The sequence below is a fragment of the Onychomys torridus genome, chromosome X (assembly GCF_903995425.1).
Source record: "Onychomys torridus chromosome X, mOncTor1.1, whole genome shotgun sequence".
Classification (NCBI taxonomy): Eukaryota; Metazoa; Chordata; class Mammalia; order Rodentia; family Cricetidae; genus Onychomys; species Onychomys torridus.
The window spans coordinates 66,245,226-66,264,321 of record NC_050466.1 but is presented as its reverse complement, the minus strand read 5'-3'; the positions used below and the strand labels follow the sequence as shown (position 1 = coordinate 66,264,321).

At 39.5% G+C, this 19,096-nt stretch overlaps 1 protein-coding gene across 2 annotated transcripts in view; it reads right to left on the bottom strand.

Annotated features, from left to right (window-relative positions):
- Nucleotides 1-19,096, bottom strand: part of Phex (phosphate regulating endopeptidase homolog X-linked) — a 217,055-nt gene that overhangs the window by 30,499 nt on the left and 167,460 nt on the right. For both annotated transcript variants that reach the window (XM_036175272.1, XM_036175273.1), the window contains exon 15: nt 13,908-13,966. In XM_036175272.1, the coding sequence (XP_036031165.1) occupies nt 13,908-13,966 (59 nt within the window). The remainder of the gene's footprint in view (nt 1-13,907; nt 13,967-19,096) is intronic.

The following is a 19,096-nucleotide window of genomic DNA, read 5'->3' as shown; positions in this document are numbered from 1 at the left end:
AGGACCAATATATATTTAATTGTAATTGACTTGAAGTCCAGGATGAATGCTAAAAGAGAATGTGTATTATATCCTATTCAGGATTACTTCTTGTTATTGGATAACTTACATAAAATTCTTCTAGAAACTTTTTGGGGGATTGCATCAGTTGGGACATGAAAAATGCTACAATTACAAAGCACTTTTGGCTATGTCTTTTTTGTTGTTATTATAAAAGGATTTCATTGTCATTACTGCTAAGATTAATAGTGGCTTTTTATTCAAGTTGGCATCTTTCAATAGTTTGGTGAATGCCAACCTTCCCATTTCCAGAAAGTATCATGTTCTAACAGCTGTGACTCCTGTCAAGGGATTCAGCAAGATGTCTTAGCCATCTGCTGGCTTCCTGCAGGTAACCTCCTGCCACCATATCTATCATCCTAGAGCAGACAAGCAGAAAGCAGATTCTGAAATCTGCCCCCCATCTTGCAGCTTTCTTTGATGACCATTCTATTCTATGTCTGCCATATCATCTTTATCCCACAACAAACACCATCTCTCTCCTTTACCAGAGTTATCAACCATCCCCATCTGTCCAGGACTAAAGAGATGCTTGGAATACAGTAGTTTTCAGCATTAAAGCTGGAATGGGCCCAGGCAAATGAGCAGAAATTAAAAGCACTGGTTTCACCCACTATGTCTGACCTATTTTGTATTGGCAGCATTTTATGGCTCAATTGTTCTTGACATTTGGCATCTTTCAAAGTCATTTGGTTATTAAAATCTTATTAAAACCACCAGAGTTTATTATTTAGTAAAAGGGTCCAAACAATGTCCACTTGTCACAAGTAGTGGTGATGTTGCTGGTCCCCACTAAACACACTTTGAGTAGTTCAACTTTCTGAAACAGGAAATAATAATTCCTGCCTCTGCCCCAGTATGAAGCTCTACCTGGTCCTTTCATATAAACAAATGCTGCCCTAGGCGGGAAACAATGAAACTAGCATCAATGATGCTCAGCCTAGTCCTGGGACTATATTAGGTAAATATATGTTAATGAATGACTGTGTGTCCCACTAAAGCCATATCTGTTTATTTGATGATTTCATCAATGAAGATATGACTATAATTCACCCATATAAGTTATACCAAAACAAAACAAAAACTCAGAGTTTCTTTGTTAGTCTCTTCCAATATCATCCTTTAAGATATAAACTCATCAATATGTATGTCTATTGATGGTAAAGGCATAAAGTGAAAAAAGAATACAGGGTTGTGGATATAGCTTAGTGTAAGTGTTCTTCCTTGTCTATATGAGACCCTAAATTGAAGCTGCAGCATTGCAAAATAAACACACCTCTTTGGTGATTAAGATTTTGTTTTCAATTCTAGGACCTTCTTTAGGGTACATTCTTAGAAGTAGAAGAGTTGCTGTGTTAAATGATATTTAAGTTGTATCCTACAAAAGTAAAAGACAATTGACTTTTTAAAGGGAGGGCACGTGAGATTGGGAATATCAAGACATATTAGTGAGACTGATCCTAACTTCCTGTCTGCCACTGTCAACCTTCTAACTCAGTCAAATAGCTCTCAGCCCTCAGCCAATGCCCCTGCTCACACCTTCACTCGAATCAGATTGACCCTAATAATCATTCCATACTTTCTATTACCAACCCTGAAGCAAGGCTGCCCGGTCCACTACAACAGAAACAGCATTCACAAATACCTCACAGACGGCAGACTGACACCCTAAAGCCACTCGTCCTTAGTCTCACCCAGTAATGGGCTACTAGGAGACTGTGAGCTTAGCAATTGAGGATACTTTTGTTTACTCCTAAGGACTTCATAGAGCATTGTTCTTAGTTGTCTCCCAGGTCAGGCCTCTAAGACAGAGATAATCTTAAAACACTTACAGCAGATGCTTGTTAAGCATACCATCTGTCAATTTTGCAAACTGTTGCAAGTTTGTTCATGACTTAACTTTATCTGTCTCAACAAACTTTCTAAATCTTATTGTAAATTTTTGTGAAATGATCACCTTCTGGTAAACACACTTTAGTATTCTTTATAAGGCATTTTATGGCATCTGTCTGTCAAGTAATCTACCTTCAATCCCTTTATTCTAAGGGGACAAGATAATAGGGCTTGCGGTGTGCTCCATGCTTAGAGGTGGCAAAAGCGAAGTGCATTCATTGTCACAACCCTTCAATGGATATGGAATCAATAGGACATGGGCTCCATCTAACCTTCTGAAACTCAACTACCTTCTGGCTAACTTCATATCCTATAGTCTTGCCATATCAAAAGAGAAAGAAGCCCTCACTAATAGAATTTGTGAAAGTACACATAATGATTGTTTGAAGATATCTTGGTATGCATTCACATGTGTAGCTTAGATACTTCTCATATTTTTTACCCAGTGTTGAACAGTACAGTGTAAAGATAAAAAGAATACAATCAATAAATTGGGCTATACTCCTTTACCTGCTGTGATGCTTAATCTTGATTATCAACTTTATTGGACCTGGAATCAACTAAGAGATTCCAGATTGAATCAACTAAGAGATTCCAGCTCCAATCAACATACTTCTGTATAGATAAGCTATTCACTAGTTTGGATTCAGTGAGGAGGGAGAAGACCCTCCCACAGAGTGGGTGGTGCTCTCCCACAGCAGTGCAGTTTAAGATGGTCCAAAGGAAAAGATGTTGCTTTTTACCTATCCAGCTTCACTCCTTGCTGGTGAGAGCACCCACTTCATTGTTGTTGCTACCAACCTTCGCTAACATCAAAGCCAAGCTTCTTCAGCCTTCCAACATGAACTGAAGACCAGCAGCTCTCTAGGAATCCTCCAGGATTTCAGTGCCATATTGAGATCACTGAAGCATCTAGCCTCATGAACTGAGCAGTTCAGTTATCCGCACTAATATACCTGCAATTCACTATGCTGATGTCTTTAGTAAGTTATTTCACCCCTTTGACCTCCAGTTTCCTCTTCTGTAAAATGGATGCACAGTACAAAGTTTATGTAGCTATTGCAAAGATTAGATATAATAGACATTCAAGTAGTAGACACATTAATAGTTTCCCAGTGTAGAGTAGTACACAGTGTAATCACTGCAACCACTTAATGTGAGTTTTTCATGTAGGAATGGAAGTGGTTGAAAATGGTATTATGCATTATCATTTTTCAGTTACTAGAGAAGGCTCTTATGAGATTTAACTTGCCCATTCCCTAGCTCCCTCTTAGCAAGGTCAGTGCCCAATCCTTTCCATCTTTTTCTTGGGCCATGTTCGAAACTGCTAGCTTGTCCAGGTAGCCTGCCTCTTTAAGGAGAGCCAATATCTTTAAGACTAAAACTAAGAAAATTGATTTTATTTTTTTAACTTCCTAAAGAAAAGTACACCTTTTCTTCAAAAGGACCTGTGAGTCCATTATCAACTTCTTCCACAAGTCATATTATGACCTTTGCTTTTTAAAGCACCTAGGCAGCCTGTATTCCAGCCTATGTGAGCATTCTCATAATCCATTCCTGCACCTTTTACAGCTCAGCATGTTACTCTTACACTTGTCACTCCTTCCTACATGCCATATCATTTTTTCTCTGCCCAGAGAACTTTACTTTCCTTCAAAAGTCTTTTCAGTCATCATTTTCGCCAATAATCTAATCATGGCTCACCAAGATTAAATTACTTCTCTGCAGTGGCTCCCAGAATGCATTGAATAAGTCACTATAATGTCCTCTAAATGACTAGGTAACAAGTCTCTCACCCAACTCATCAGAAGCAAGCATTACTATCTTGCTATGATTTATCTACTATTAGTCAAATTTTCTTCTAAGCTTTAATATATATTATTTCATATTCACAATTCCATAGGATAGTTATATCCTCTCAATTTTATTTAAAAAATTAAACTATGGATTAAAGATGTTGAGAAACTTGGCCAAGACCGCAAGTCAAGATTAAAAATCAAACTGTCCCACTTAAGAGCATTACAGTATCAAGTACCACTATCATATAGTACCTGGAAGTGTTATAATTTATATATATATATATATATATATATATATATATATATATATAACAAATCTTATCCAAATATATTTTCTTAAAATCATAAATACTATCTAACAGTTTCTCTGAGCCAGGAATTCAGAAACAACTTTTGGTGGTGGGGGAGAAGGATGTTCTGTCTGAAGGTCTCTTGGGAGACCACAGTCAAAATGTTCGACTTGGTTGTACTCACCTGAATGCTTGGACTGGAGGATCTGCATGGTGTTAGAAATGGACAGAAGGCCTATGGAGACTCACCTGTGGGCCTCTCTCCAGGCTGCTTGAGTACCCTCATGATGTGGTGATTGGCTTCTCCCAGAGTGATAATCCAAGAGAGCAAAGGACAAGTCACAATGTCTTTTATGTCCCAACCTCAGAACTCAGACTCTATTATGTATATAAAATCCCACTGGGTACAAAACAAAGCTAAGCTTTAAGTTACTACGGGAAGGGGCTTCAGAGAGCTGTGGATACTGAGAAATGAGGATTATTCCAGTTTCCTAAAATGTTAAGTGGAAACATGTTCTAGATCAGGGCTTCTTAAGCTTCTCCACTCACAACCCCTTTGCAACCAAGAAATTTTTATTTGACTTTTAGCATATGAATATGTGTATATATCTCTGCATATTAAACAGGTATTTCCTGAAAATAAAAAAGAAATTATAATACAACTCTTTGGTATATACATATTTTACCATGTATTAAAGATGAAAAATCTGCAGGCTAATGAGATGGATATTCTTATTTATTTTGACATAAGTAAATGTTGGGTAAATATTTAATGCTGTGGGATATAAAATAATCATTAGCATTTTCAGAGTTTTCAATTGTTTTTAAAGATATATTTATTTTATGTGTATGTCTATGCACCACATGCATTCAGGTGCCTGTGGAGGACTGATGAGGCTTGGATACCATACAATTGGAGTTAAAATGCATAACATACAAATCAAGTGCTTGTGAACCACCAGATGTGAATGTTAAGAAGTGAACTTGGGTCCTCTGCAAGCACACCAAGTGCTTTTAACTGCTGAGACATCTCTCCAGTCCCAATATATATACAGGTGTGTGTGTGTGTGTGTGTGTGTGTGTGTGTGTGTGTGTGTATTCATCAATGCTGAGACTGCCACATTTTTGAGACTGAATTTCTCACTGAACCTGGGGCTCATCAAGTAGTCTAGGCTGGCTGGAAAGTTAAGATTTAGGGGGTCTATCCATTTCCATCAACCATCCCTAGAAGTGGGATTGTAGACATGTGTCACCATACCCAAGTTTTACATGGGTACTAGAGATATAAAATGAGGTCCTAATGCTTGCAGAGGAGGCACTTTTCTGATTGCTCCATCTTTCCAACCACTCAAAGGGCAAATTTTAGAATCTTCGGATAGTAGCCAGACACATTATCCACTGCACCACTGGCTCAGTGCTTCAAGGAGCAGAGTTTTAAATCAGACCTTACAGAACACAGAACAATCCAAAGATATACTAACTTGATATGGGCTGAAGAATGCCAACAGGAAAAACATGTTTTCTTTTCATAACTAAACTGTTCTGTTCTATAATAGCAATGCATCATAGGCAAGCACTATCAAAAACATCTTGGGCTTATTATACATTTGATTTGGAATTAATTAAGTTTCTGTCAATGTTCAGAAATATACTATTCCATGGTCTTTCAACATGTTCAAATATACAAGTGACAGAGAAGTTGTGTACTAAATAATGAGACATTGGTATTAATCACTGATGTGTCTCTAATAGCTCCAAAATTATGGAACACTGTTCCAAAATTCTAGATGTTTCCACATGTTTCCAAATGGAGCATCAAATGGATTCAAGACTTTAATTCCATTAAATCCCAGTAGAAGCCATGGGTGAATATCTAACTTAGCTTCCATTCTATGGTTTTAGGCTGATGAATCAAAGAGTGAAGAAATACTCATAGTCTGAAATAGTTATGTCCTTAACAGGAAAAAAAAAAAAACCTATGTTTGATTTCAGGATTAACTCTATGGTTTGGCGTCAGTATAAATGTAGCCTTCAGACAAAGGCTTATTATCTTCTTTAGCACAATATCTATAATTAAACTGGGGCAATCAAATCTCTTAGATATAACAGTAAAGATAATGAAATTATTGGGTTTAGCTCTCAGGCTATGCTTGTCTTCAAGCCAAGATTGTATTTGCTTAAAATAATTGTCTAATATGGTGTCAGATATACAAATATAAAAACAAAATACTGGAATGAAGCATATTACAAATTCATAGTGACATGAACACATATGACAAACTTTATTCTAAAGACCAATCTGTATTACTAGAAATAAAAATTGGATATGAGCTTCTCATTCTTCCAGCCACTACTATCACCTGACTAGATCCAAAGAACCATAGAAACTGGGTCAGATTTGCTTTGCCAATCCTCTCATAGACTTTACTACAACTAGAGCCCATGGGTTGATCCGGTCTGCTATCTGTTCCATAAATAAAGTTTGAATGAAGCCCATCCATGCTCACTTGGCTTATGGTTATCTGTAACTACAGTGGGAGAGTTCAGAAGATGAAGCTGTGTGGCAAATCTGAAAAAATTTGTGGTCTTGTAATTTACAGAAAATGTTTTCCTGATGTGTACCTCTGAAGACTTGGCCCTAGGCAACCTATTAGAAGGCTAAGATATCTATATCTACTATATGATAACTCAAATATCTTATGAAGGAAAGAGAAATACATTGCTATTTACATTGAGGCAATTGCTTTCACAGAGTAAAGGCAAAATATTTTGTGTATGGTGCTATGAATGGAACTCAGAGCCTCGCATATGCTAGGGCGTAAGGACCTTGACACTGAGCTATATCCACAGCCCAGACAAGACACAAGCAGTAACATATATCCCCCATAAAATGCTCAGATTAAGACAGAGACTATTTTTCTCACTTTCTCTCAGTCAATACCCCCAATAAAGATTGCTACTCTTTTAACTTCTATCATACAGGTGAATTTTCCTGCTCCTGACTTATATACACATGGAGTGAAATGGTATTTCCTCTTGTACCTTGCTTCTTTAATTCAGCATTATAACAGTGACAAACACATAGCACTCATGTCACAGCATTTTCTTTTCCATTGCCATATAAGTGACATTCAGATGCATAACTAAAGTACAACATTTTTAACCTATTCTTCTGTTAGTGAACATGAGGGTCTATCCAAGGGCTGCCTGGCATACCAGTTTCAGAAATTCAAGTTTTGACATTGGCCATGTGTTGGCAGTTTACAAATCTATTTTCTGAAACATTCCTGAATACTCTTTGGGTTGTCCATCATGCAGCAAACAGGATAGTAAAGAATAGAAAGGCTAGCTCCATCATGCCACATAATTATACCCATGGCACTCAAGCTCTTCTACTGAGGCTTTTCCTTTGTCCCTTTAAAAAGTGGGATGATAAGTTTTGCAGTTGTCAACATTCAGAAAGCACAGGCTGAGGTGCTAATGATCTCAGTTCCTTGTTCTCCTCTTTAACTGAACTACCAATTTAAATGTAATTAAGACTGGTGGCAGCTCTTTACTACAATGCCCAATACAACAGATTTAGATCACTAAGACCTCACACTACACTCTATGTCTGAAGACATGGATACTTAGCTTGACAAGGGCTGGAAATAAGATTTAACTGCTCTGCAAAAATAACCAAACATCAAAAGATGGCCCCAACCTCAAGGCATGGATTGGGGAAGAATAACAAGTCTATAGGTTTTTCTGTTTTCTACCCAAGTCTTTACTGCATGTAGCAGCAGACTTGGTGGCATAAATCAGAAAATGATAATGAGGCATGAAGGAAATTCTCATAAATCACGTTACTAAGTATAGTTACATTGTAGATGTGGAACCCAATTAAACAGATGGCCACATGCTGTCAGAATTAGCCCCTAATCAATAAAGATGTTCATTTTAGAAAATCACCTCAATTTTTCACTTCTTCAGTGAAGCACAGAGGAGGCAGTTGAGAGGGGATGAGGGAGTCCCAGGAAAGCCAGTGAGGAAATGTGTAAGGAGAAATTCCACCTGTCTTAATTTGTAGTCCAGAAAATCAGAAATGAAAGAAGGTGGGGAGAAGTCACCCAAAGGATTCCTTGTCATCTTGCCTGGTAATGTAATTTACAATGAGAGCAGGCACTGGTCATTAGGAAAATAGAAACAGCTTGAATCTCTTAATTAAAATACTGCTTCAAATTGTTCATTTTAAAACCCCTCTGCTCATGAGCTTTCTGGAACCCATGGATTACCCTGAAATGGCTACTTCCTCAAGAAACTTCTGATGAGGTCAGCCCTTCCCAGCCAAGACAAAGGCATAGCAGTGGGAAACCCTGGAGACAGAACTATTATTAGATACACTTCATTCCCCAAAGGAACAGTGAGCGCTTAGTGACATTTGAGAGAAATGGAAACACCAATGAAGAGACAATCTCATCACCCTTTTCTTGCATAAGAGCTGACCTATTACAGTCACAATTAAGTCTGCAAATACCAAGAGTTGATGAAAGTGGGGAACAAAAGGAATTCTGCTGGAATTTAGAACACCCACTTTAAAAGCATCTGGCAATACCTGGCTGAGAACTTGCAGACTCTCCCTGCAAGGAGTTCTACCCCAAGGAACATCACCCACTGACTTCAGAAGACAATGCACAAGAATATCAGAGAAGCACCAATTCTTGGAGTGAATATCTGCAAGGGTGGAGGATAGAAACGTGCTTGGCAGCAGAAAAGATAATCTGAGTGTATGGATGGTCAGAAAATTGAATACTCTACAGCAATGTATGGTGAAATGGGGAAAAGCTACTGCCACAAACTCCACACATGTGCACTAAAGAGAATGGGGCTGGTGAGAAGGCTCAGTAGTTAAGAGCACTGGCTGCTCTTCCAGAAGATCCAGGTTAGATTCCCAGCACCCAAAAGGCAGCTAACAACTATCTGTAACTCTAATACTAGGGGATCTGATGCCCTTTTCTGGCCTTAGCAGATGTCAGCCAAACATATGGGGCACAGACCCACATACAGTCAAACACCTATTTAATATACTGACTGAAAAACCACAATTTCTGAAAATTGTCTATAGTATGATAAATTTTTATTATGTTGAAAACAATATCATTTGGGGATACCTACATAAATTATTAACATTTTAGTTTTTAGAAGATAAACATGGCCCAGAACAGTGATATATGCTTTTATCCCAGTACTTGAGGGAGGGGTAATCTCTGTGAGCTACAGGCCAGCATGGTCTACATAGCAAGTTCCAAGGCAGCCCAAGCTGCATGATGAGACTCCTCTCCCAAGGAAAATATACATAAAAAGCAACATATTGGTTACCTCTGTGGTGATGAAGACAGTAGTTCAGGAAGGCAGACTGGCAGCTTAAATGACACTGATAAGGTTTCAGCTCTTCACAGAGTAGCACTTTAACTGGCACATGTTGATTTTCCATCCTTCTTGATACTTTCTAACTTAACATGGGCCAGCATGCTACACAGATTCTTTTGAATGCAACAAATATTGCATAATAGAAGACATCCTGTTAAACTTTAATGTCACTTCAGAACCCTGAAGATAGACTTGGAGGAAGTCCCTTGAACTCACTGCCCCTCTTTCCAATGTGGCCATATTAAATAAGTCTTTCTCTGCTTACCACTAGTAATTTGGCTCTTTTAATAGACTTATTGTGGATTAGTGGCTGAATCTGGCTTAGGGAACAGGCTGTAAAACCTCAAGTTCATTGATAACATGGTAATCATAAAGGGACAAAAGATACATTTGGGGGGTGTTTGCTGCCCACAACAAGCTGACCCCAAAAGGAGAGGAATGAAGAAAGATCCAAGCCATGGCTGGAGTCATTTTACTCTGAGGACATTTTCCCATCTTTCCACTTCAGTGGGCATCAGCTGCCCTGTATTTCTACTTGGTCAAGCAGAAAAATGAGTATTTGGACATTGTTTTGGATTCTCAAGGAAGTTTCACCCTTGTAGCTATGAGGAAGGTGGAAGGAGAGAGAGAGAAAGAGAGAGAGAGAGAGAGAGAGAGAGAGAGAGAGAGAGAGAGAGGAGGTAGAGAACACACAGTTGAAGTACAGCTCTGAAAAATGAACTTAAAGAACATACTTGAGACGCTTGGACATTTTACTAACAGGTCATGCAGAAAAGACTTCAAGATTCTTCCAGAGCTGTTCTTCTTGATGAACAACCATCACCCTTGAAGCTCAACTCACTTCTTTCTGAAGTCTTCCTGAGCAGGATGGCCTGGTTTGTTCCCCTCTAAGACATAACACCTGTGCTACCCATGCCTCTGCTTTCTCAATCATATCAAGAGACTCGAACCCTCCAAACTAGTATAGAGATTACTTCAAAGTGAAAACATGAGCTTCAGAAGAAAGAACTGTGCCCAAGCTTCCCTTGTCTGCTAAGAATGAAAATCAGGATACCACAAAAACACCTTTGGCAATGTAACCTTAAGATTACATCAGAACAATCAGAAAAATGATTGAGTAAATAAGCCACATCAGAAGCCCTTACATCTCTGCCCATCCCGTGGTGTGCATACAAACTTTACCTCAAACTCATCTGGGGACACCTGCTTGTGTAATATAAGTTTCTTCTATTAAAATAACCAATCTGGATCAGTGAAATGGCTCAGTAGATAAAGGCGCTTGCCACCAAGCCTCATAACCTGAGTTCAAGCCCCACAACCCACAAGGTAGAAGGAGGGAACTGACTCCTGGAAGTTGTCCTCTTATGTCCATACATATTCCATGGCATGCCGCCCCGCACACACATAAATAAGAAATGCTAATAAACTAATAAAATCAATAATCCAATCAGCATTCTATTGCTCAACAGACATTTTTATATATAATGCATTTTGATAAATGCTATAGATTTTAATTGTAATTGATATCTCAATATCTTAAGTCTCTGTGTAACATATGCAGCTTGGTACTCAACTTGAAACTTTGGACCTTAAGAAAGCAACAGTATTTTCAACATAATGAATATTTGCATACTAAGAAGTGACACTCAAAATATTTAACAACTTCTTTGGTTATATTAATGTAGAAATAAAAAATTAACACCATCTGCTTGGTTTCCTTCTGTTCATAACACTCAAGACAGTCCCACAAATTACCATTACCAACAGGAGCCACAGGAAGGTGACAATAACAGTAAAAATAATCCTCCAACTGCATCTCAGGCCAGAGTCCTATAAGGTCCAGGTCCAACTTGGATGACCTATGACATATGGGGCTGACTGGCCGTGGGATAAGCCTAATACCTCACTGAGAAGAGATCCTTGAGTCACTACCAAAATTAAGTGGGGGCATGGACCGTGCAGTTCATTTGAGGAAATTTCTAGGGGAAAAAAGTGTCAATGCTCTGAGAGAAGTGTATGTGTCCCCTGTGTTCTAGGAACAGGAAGGAAGCCAGTGTGACTAGACAGAGAAAGAGATGGAAGTGGAGTTAATAAAGGTAGAACAACAAATGCTTGACTGGGAATGTAGCTCAGCTAGCAGAATGCTTGCCTAGCATGCACTTGGCCCTGGGTTCCAGCCCTAGTACCTCATAAGCCTTCTGTGATGACATACATGCAACCACAGCATTTGGGAGATGGAAACAGAAGCATCAGAAGTTCAAGGCCAATCCTCAGCTACATAGGTAGCTTGAGGCTAGCCTGAGATACATGAGACCTTGTCAAGGAAAAAAGGCAGGTTTCTAGGTCATTGAAAATAATAATTCTTAATATCAGTAAGATAAGATGATTTGAAGATAGGGGTGACATAATATAACCATCAACAGAACAGTCTGGAGGCGGTGAGGACAGAAGCAAGAAGGCCAGTGAGATGGCTCTTCTTAGCATCCAGCTAGGAAACAGTGATCACAAGAGTAAGGATGATAAATCTTATGGATTTCATCCTGTGTTCACCAAAGTACAAATATATTGAAGTCACAATATTAGATGTCATCACTAGAAGAGTAAGCAAAGATGGAGAATGGGGATTAACAGAATAGGAACCAGGATTGAGTCCTAAGATGCCATCATGGAGAGATAGAGGACCTAAGAAAAAACAAAAAGAGCTTGACCTGGAGCAGTCAGCTTTCCCCACAAGAGGTCACACGACCAACCTGAATTTGATGTCTTTCCTTTTCCTGAATGACTTTTACTACAAATGGATATGACCATAAACAACATATAGGATTATTCTATGTGATTTTCAACTTTATTAATGAGGTATCCTACTCTGTATATTTTCTCAAGTTACCGATTTGCTGTACAACCTAATTAGTGAAATTTATCTATTAACAGGTGTCATAGTAGGCCATTTAACTTTCACTGTTGTATGCTATTCCTTTGCATGAATGTGCCACACTGGCTTATTTCTGTGCACAAGGACACATAAGCTATTTCCCTTTCCCACTACCATCAATGACCCTGACTCAAACATTCTCACACAGGCTTTCTTTTACCTTGCTTTGTGTTGTATGGAGAAGGTTTCTCAAACATTATCATTCAGTAGAAACAATTAGAAATTTTACTAAAACTAGTTTCTGAGCCTCACATCCAAACTTTTTGTATAAGCTAGGGCCTGAGAAGTTGAATTTCTGACAAGTTGCCCCAGGGTGTTTTTGTTCATGGTCCAAAAATGACACTAAGAATCAAAATACTGGAATAGATCAGGCATGCAGATGATGGTCACAGATGTGCAAGCACCTCTCTGGCTTTTTTACACATTGTCAACTTGCCTTGCAATGTGGGTGGCCTAATTTATGTTTCCATCAGTGGCAGGATCTTTAATACCAATTCTGGATGCTGTCTGATTTTTAATTTTTGCCATACTGAACTTTAAAAACTTTAAAAATGAATCATAGAATTTGTTCTAGTTTTAGTTGTGATGCTGTAATAAAACACTCTTGCCAAAAGCAAATTTTTTTTGGGGGGGGGCATGTTTGGTTTACAATTCCAGACCCAGACCACGATCCATCATTAAGGGAAAGCAAGACAGGAATTTAAAGGTAGGTCTGCTTGCATTCCACACAGGATGACCTCTGAAGTACAGAAGAAACCACAGAAGGTGCTGCTTGCTAGCTGACTTGAAGGAAGGCTTACTAGCAGGCTAGAAGACTGCTAACTTTCTTATGGTGCTCAGGACCTCCTGCCTAGGGATGGTGATTCTCAGAGTGGGTTGCCACACACACATACATATTTGTACGTGTGTGTGTGTGTGTGTGTGTGTGTGTGTGTGTGTGTGTGTGTGTGTGAGTGTGTGTGTGTGTGTGTATAATCAAGACAATCCCCTGCAGGCCAATCTGATCTGGGTAATTCCTCAATAGAGGCTATTGTCTCAGAGGACTCTAAGCTTTGTCAAATTGCCACTTAAGCTAACCAGGACAGCATATCCAACATCCCCATCAGAAATAAACACCCTAAAGACAGTATATACTAGAGTTAATCAGAATACACTCAAGCTTCTGTATTCCATAAAAAGTGCTCCCAGTTAACTGCCATTTTCCTCATCAAAGCAAGGATGGTATGGACAAGATCATCAAAACAGTTATGAAAGGAAAAAGAATGTGTGTTCCTTTTAATGAAAAACTTCACTATGGTTCTGTTTATTATAGTTTGAAAAGCCAATGGTGATATAAAAGAAATTATGGACTTATAAGGAAAAAGAAGTGAAAGATTGTTACAATCAAACACAGAAGAAATTGAAGAAAACACTAGGAGATGGAAAGTGTTCAAGGATTGGAAGAATTGATATTGTGAAGATGGTCAAACTACCAAAAGCAAACTACAGAATCAATGCAATCCCCATCAAGAATCTGGTACTCACGTATCTGGTTGGTTGATGCACTATAAAAGGCATTGACTGTTGTTGGATTTGTAAACCACCTGCAGAAAGACAAACAAATGCCACAGGTAGGCATCACTATCCAGAAAGGAAAACAGTAACCATATATCAACACAGATATTGATGCAAGTGAAAATTATTGCCTCATTTACAGCTCCTACTCTGTTGAATGAACAAATTTTATCAGAAAGCAGGGACAGTTTGGTGTAGCTGAAAGTTTTCCTGTGTCCTGCCTGGCCCATGGTCAGGAAATATCTCTCTTACCCACTGGTCCTGCAGCCACTTGGACCCAAATAAACACACACAGGCTAATATTATTTTTAAGATATGGCCATGGTAGGCTTCTTGTTATCTAGTTCTTATGTCTCAAATTAACCCATTTCTATAAATCTATACTTTGCCACATGGCTCGTGGCTTACTGGTACCTTTACATCTTGCTTCATCTGGCCTGTGTGTGTTTATTTGGCTGCAGGACTGGTGGGTGAAAGAGATTCGTCCTGACCATGGGCCAGGTGGGACACAGGAAAACTTTCAGCTACAGTTTGGCAAGAATATATTAGCAGGACTGGAGAGATGGTTCAGTGGTTAAACACATTGACTGCTCTTTCAGAGGACCCAGGTTCAATTCCCAGTACCCACATGGAAGTTAACAAATGTCTGTAACTGTAGTTCTAGGGAATCTATGGTGCACAGACATTCACCCAGGCAAAGCACCTATACACATAAAATAAAAATAAGACTTTTTTTTAAAGGAATACTAGCATGTCTGGCTTTTCACTAACAACAAAAACAATAAATGAATGAAAAACTCAACATGAGTGCATCTGAAAACCTTTTAACAAGAAGTTTACAAATAGGTGCTCCCTCTGAAAAATGCAAGCTGTTCTGTTCAGATGACCCATAGGACAGCTATCTTTCTGGCCTACATCACTCCTGGCCTGGCTACGAAACCATTTTTTATTGGTAATAATACAGAGATGCATTTAAAGATAAATGAATAATATACCACCATGCTACTAGAGGGTCTACCTGCTCCCATGAAAAGTGTATTGATTTAAGTTGCAAATGCCTCAACTATCTCTATAACCAGCTGAGTTTTGTTGGATCAGTCACCAATCTTTCTGGGGTTTGGTTTCAGCTGTGAAGTGAAGGTACTGGACTGGTGGGATGCTTTAGCAGATAAAGTGCTTGCCTTGTAATCCCGATGGCCTGAGTCTTATCCTTAGAACCACGGTAGAAGGAGAAAACCCACTCCTGAAAGTTGTCCTCTGATCTTCACATAGGTATCATGGCATGTGCACACCTGTACTTACAAACCCATCATACATATGCACACACACATGCATGCACATAATAATAATAGTAATAATAATAACAAATTAAAGAGAAAGGTATTATATTAAATGTTAGAATCCCTTATATCTATGAATCATCTGTTTTTTATATTAAATACATAGGTTACTTAGATCAGAATATAGGATTATTTTCTGTACAAAATTAGATTGTTGGCGGGAAGGCTCCCCTTTTCCAAGACTGCAGGAAGACCCTGCAGTCTCCACATCCTGCCACCACACCCATTTGCCAGAGACCCCAGCCACTTCCTGAGAATCAGAGACCAGCCCCCAGCTTCCATCCTGCCCTGGAATTCCCACCTGGACCAGAGGTGAGTGCCTGGGGTCATACCCAGAGAGGCCTGCACCTGGGTCACAACCCTGGGCACCAGCCACTCCAGGGAAGCCCTGCCCAACTGGGCCCCAGGTTCTGGCCATAAGTCAGGACCTCCCATCCCCACCAGGAAGGTTCTCCCTCTCCAAGACCCTCTAGTGAACCCTATAACCTCCACACCCTGTTCCCACACCCATCTGCCAGAGACCCCAGCCAGTTCCTGAGACTTAGAAACCAGCTCCGAGCTTCCATCCTGCCCCAGAACTCCCATCTGGACCAGAGGTGAGTGCCTGGAGTTGTAGTCAGAGAGGCAAACACCTCTGGGTCCCACCCCTGGGCACCAGCCATCCTGGGAGGACCTGCCCAACTTGGCCCCAGATTCTGGCCATTCGTCAGGCCCTGCGGGAAGGGTCCCCTTTCCCAAGACTGCAGGCAGACCCTGCAGTCTCCACGCCATGCCCCCACACCCATTTGCCGGAGACCCCAGCCACTTCCTGAGACTCAGAGACCAGCCCTCAGCTCCCATCCGCACCGGAACTCTCATCTGGCCTAGAAAGCCCCAGGCTACCCTCTGCCCCAGAACTCCCATCTGGACCAGAGCTTCCATCCTGTCCCAGAACTCCCATCTGGACAAGAGGAGCTCCCATCTAGACAAGATAAGGAGACCCCAGGGACTTCCTGAGACTCAGAGTCCAGCCCCCCAGCTCCTATCCAGCCAGCACTCTCATCTAGACCAGAGCTCCAATCTGGCCCAGAGCTTCCATCTGGACCAGAGGGAGGCTCCCTAAATCTGCCAGCTCTGTCTGGACCAAGTACACTGATAAGACCAAGAATGAACCCACAAGGAGATGGGCAGAAGTCAAGGCAGAAGTACATACAACAAAATAAAGAGCAATACAGCATCACCAGAACCTAGCCCTTTTCCAACAGCTAGACCTGAACAACATGGAATGGAAGAAGAAGAAGAAAGCAACCTGATAAGTAACATCATGAAGAGGTTAGAGCCTTATACAGAAGAAATCAAAAATAAAGTAGAGGAAGAGACAAACAAAATATGGGAAGAACACTATAAAAAAAAAAACTAGAGGAAAGGACAGTTAAAGCAGAAGAAAACAATAAGTCCCTGAAAGAAAATCATGAAAAAGCAAGGGAAACAGTCCAAGACCTGAAGAGGGAAATAGAAAAAATGAAGACACTAGCAGAAGGAATGTTGGGAATAGAAAATCTGAGTAAACAAACAGGAACTTCAGAGGCAAGTATAACCAACAGAATGCAAGAGATGGAAGAGAGAATCTATGGTGTTGAAGATATGTTAGAAGAAATAGATTCATCAGTCAAAGAAAACACTAAAACCAACAAAGTCATGAGCCAAAATGTCCAAGAAATTTGGGACACCATGAAAAGACCAAACCTATGAATAATAGGGATAGAGGAAGGAGAAGAATACCAACTCAAAGGCACAGAAAATATATTCAACAAGATCATAGAAGAAAACTTTCCCAACATAAAGAAAAAAATGCCTATGAAGACACAAGAAGCCTATAGAACACCAAACAGATTAGAACCCCCAAAAAAGTCCCCTCACCACATAATAATTAAACAACTAAACGTACAGAACAAAGATAGAATATTAAGGGCAGCAAAGGAAAAAGGCCAAGTGACTTATAAGGGCAAACACATCAGAATAACACCCGATTTCTCAATGGAGACTTTGAAAGCCAGAAGGAACTGGACAGATATAATGCAGACGCTAAGAGACCATGGATGCAAGCCTAGACTAATGTACCCAGCAAAACTTTCAATCATCATAGATGGAGTGAACAAGACCTTCCAAGACAAAACCAGATTTAAACAATACTTATCCACAAACCCAGCCCTACAGAAAGCAGTAGAAAGAAAATTCCAACCTAAGGAAGGCAGATACACCCATGAAAACACAGGCAATAGATAACACCACAGCAGTAAAACCCAAAGAAGAGAAGTACACACACACTACCACTAAAAATTGAAATAACAACAGGAACGAACAATCACTGGTCATTAATGTCCCTTCATATCAATGAACTAAATTCACCTATACAAAGACACAGACTAACAGAATGGATATGAAAACAGGACCCATCTTTCTGCTGCATACAAGAAACACACCTCAAATTCAAAGACAGACACCTCCTAAAAATAAAAGGCTGGGAAAAGACTTTCCAATCAAATGGTCTTAAAGAAGCAAGCTGGTGTAGCCATCCTAATATCCAGCAAAATAGACTTCAAACTAAAATCAATCAAAAGAGATGATGAAGGACATTATATACTCATTGCAGGAAAGATCCACCAAGATGAAGTCTCAATTCTGAACATTTATGCCCCAAACACAAGGGCACCCACATATGTAAAAGAAACATTACTAAAGATTAAATCACATATAAAACCCCACACATTAATAGTGGGAGACTTCAACACCCCACTTTCATCTCTGGACAGATCTGCCAAATTGAAACTTAACAGAGACATAATGGTCTTAACTGATGTTATGGCTCAAATGGACTTAATCGATATCTACAGAACATTCCACCCAATCAAAAAAGAATATACCTTCTTCTCAGCACCCCATGGAACCTTCTCTAAAATCAACCACATACTTGGCCACAAAGCGAATCTCAACAGATACAAAACAATTGGAATAACCTCCTGTGTTCTATTGGACCACCATGGTTTAAAGTTAGATTTCAAAAACAGAAAAAACTACAGAAATCCTACAATCTCATGGAAACTGAATAATGCTCAACTGAATCACCAATGGCTTAAGGAAGAAATAAAGAAAGAAATTAAAGACTTCCTAGAGATCAATGAAAATGAATACACCACATACCCAAACTTATGGGATACTATGAAAGCAGTGCTAAGAGGGAAATGCATAGCACTGAATGCCCACATAAAGAAGCTGGAGAAATCTCATGCTAGTGACTTGACAGCACACCTGAAAGCCCTTGAACAGGAAGAAGCAAAGTCTCCCAGGAGGAACAGACGCCAGAAAATTATCAAATTAAGTGCCGAAATCAATAAAATATACATAAAGAGAACAATACAAAGGATTAATGAAACTAAGAGTTAGTTCTTTGAGAAGATCAACAAGATAGACAAGCCCTTATCCAAACTAACCAAAAGACAGAGAGAGAGCATCCAAATTAACAAAATCAGAAATAAAAAGAGGGACATAACAACAGACAATGAGGAAATCCAGGGAATCATTCAGGTCATACTTCAAAAACCTCTACTCCACAAAACTGGAAAATCTAAAAGAAATGGATACTTTTCTGGATAGGTACCACATACCTAAGTTAAATCAAGACCATATAAACCATTTAAATAGTCCAATAACCCCTAAGAAAATAGAATCAGTCACTAAAAGTCTCCCAACCAAAAAAATCACAGGACCAAAGGGTTTTCACTGCAGAATTCTACCAGATCTTCAAAGCAGACTTAATACCAATACTCTTTAAATTGTTCC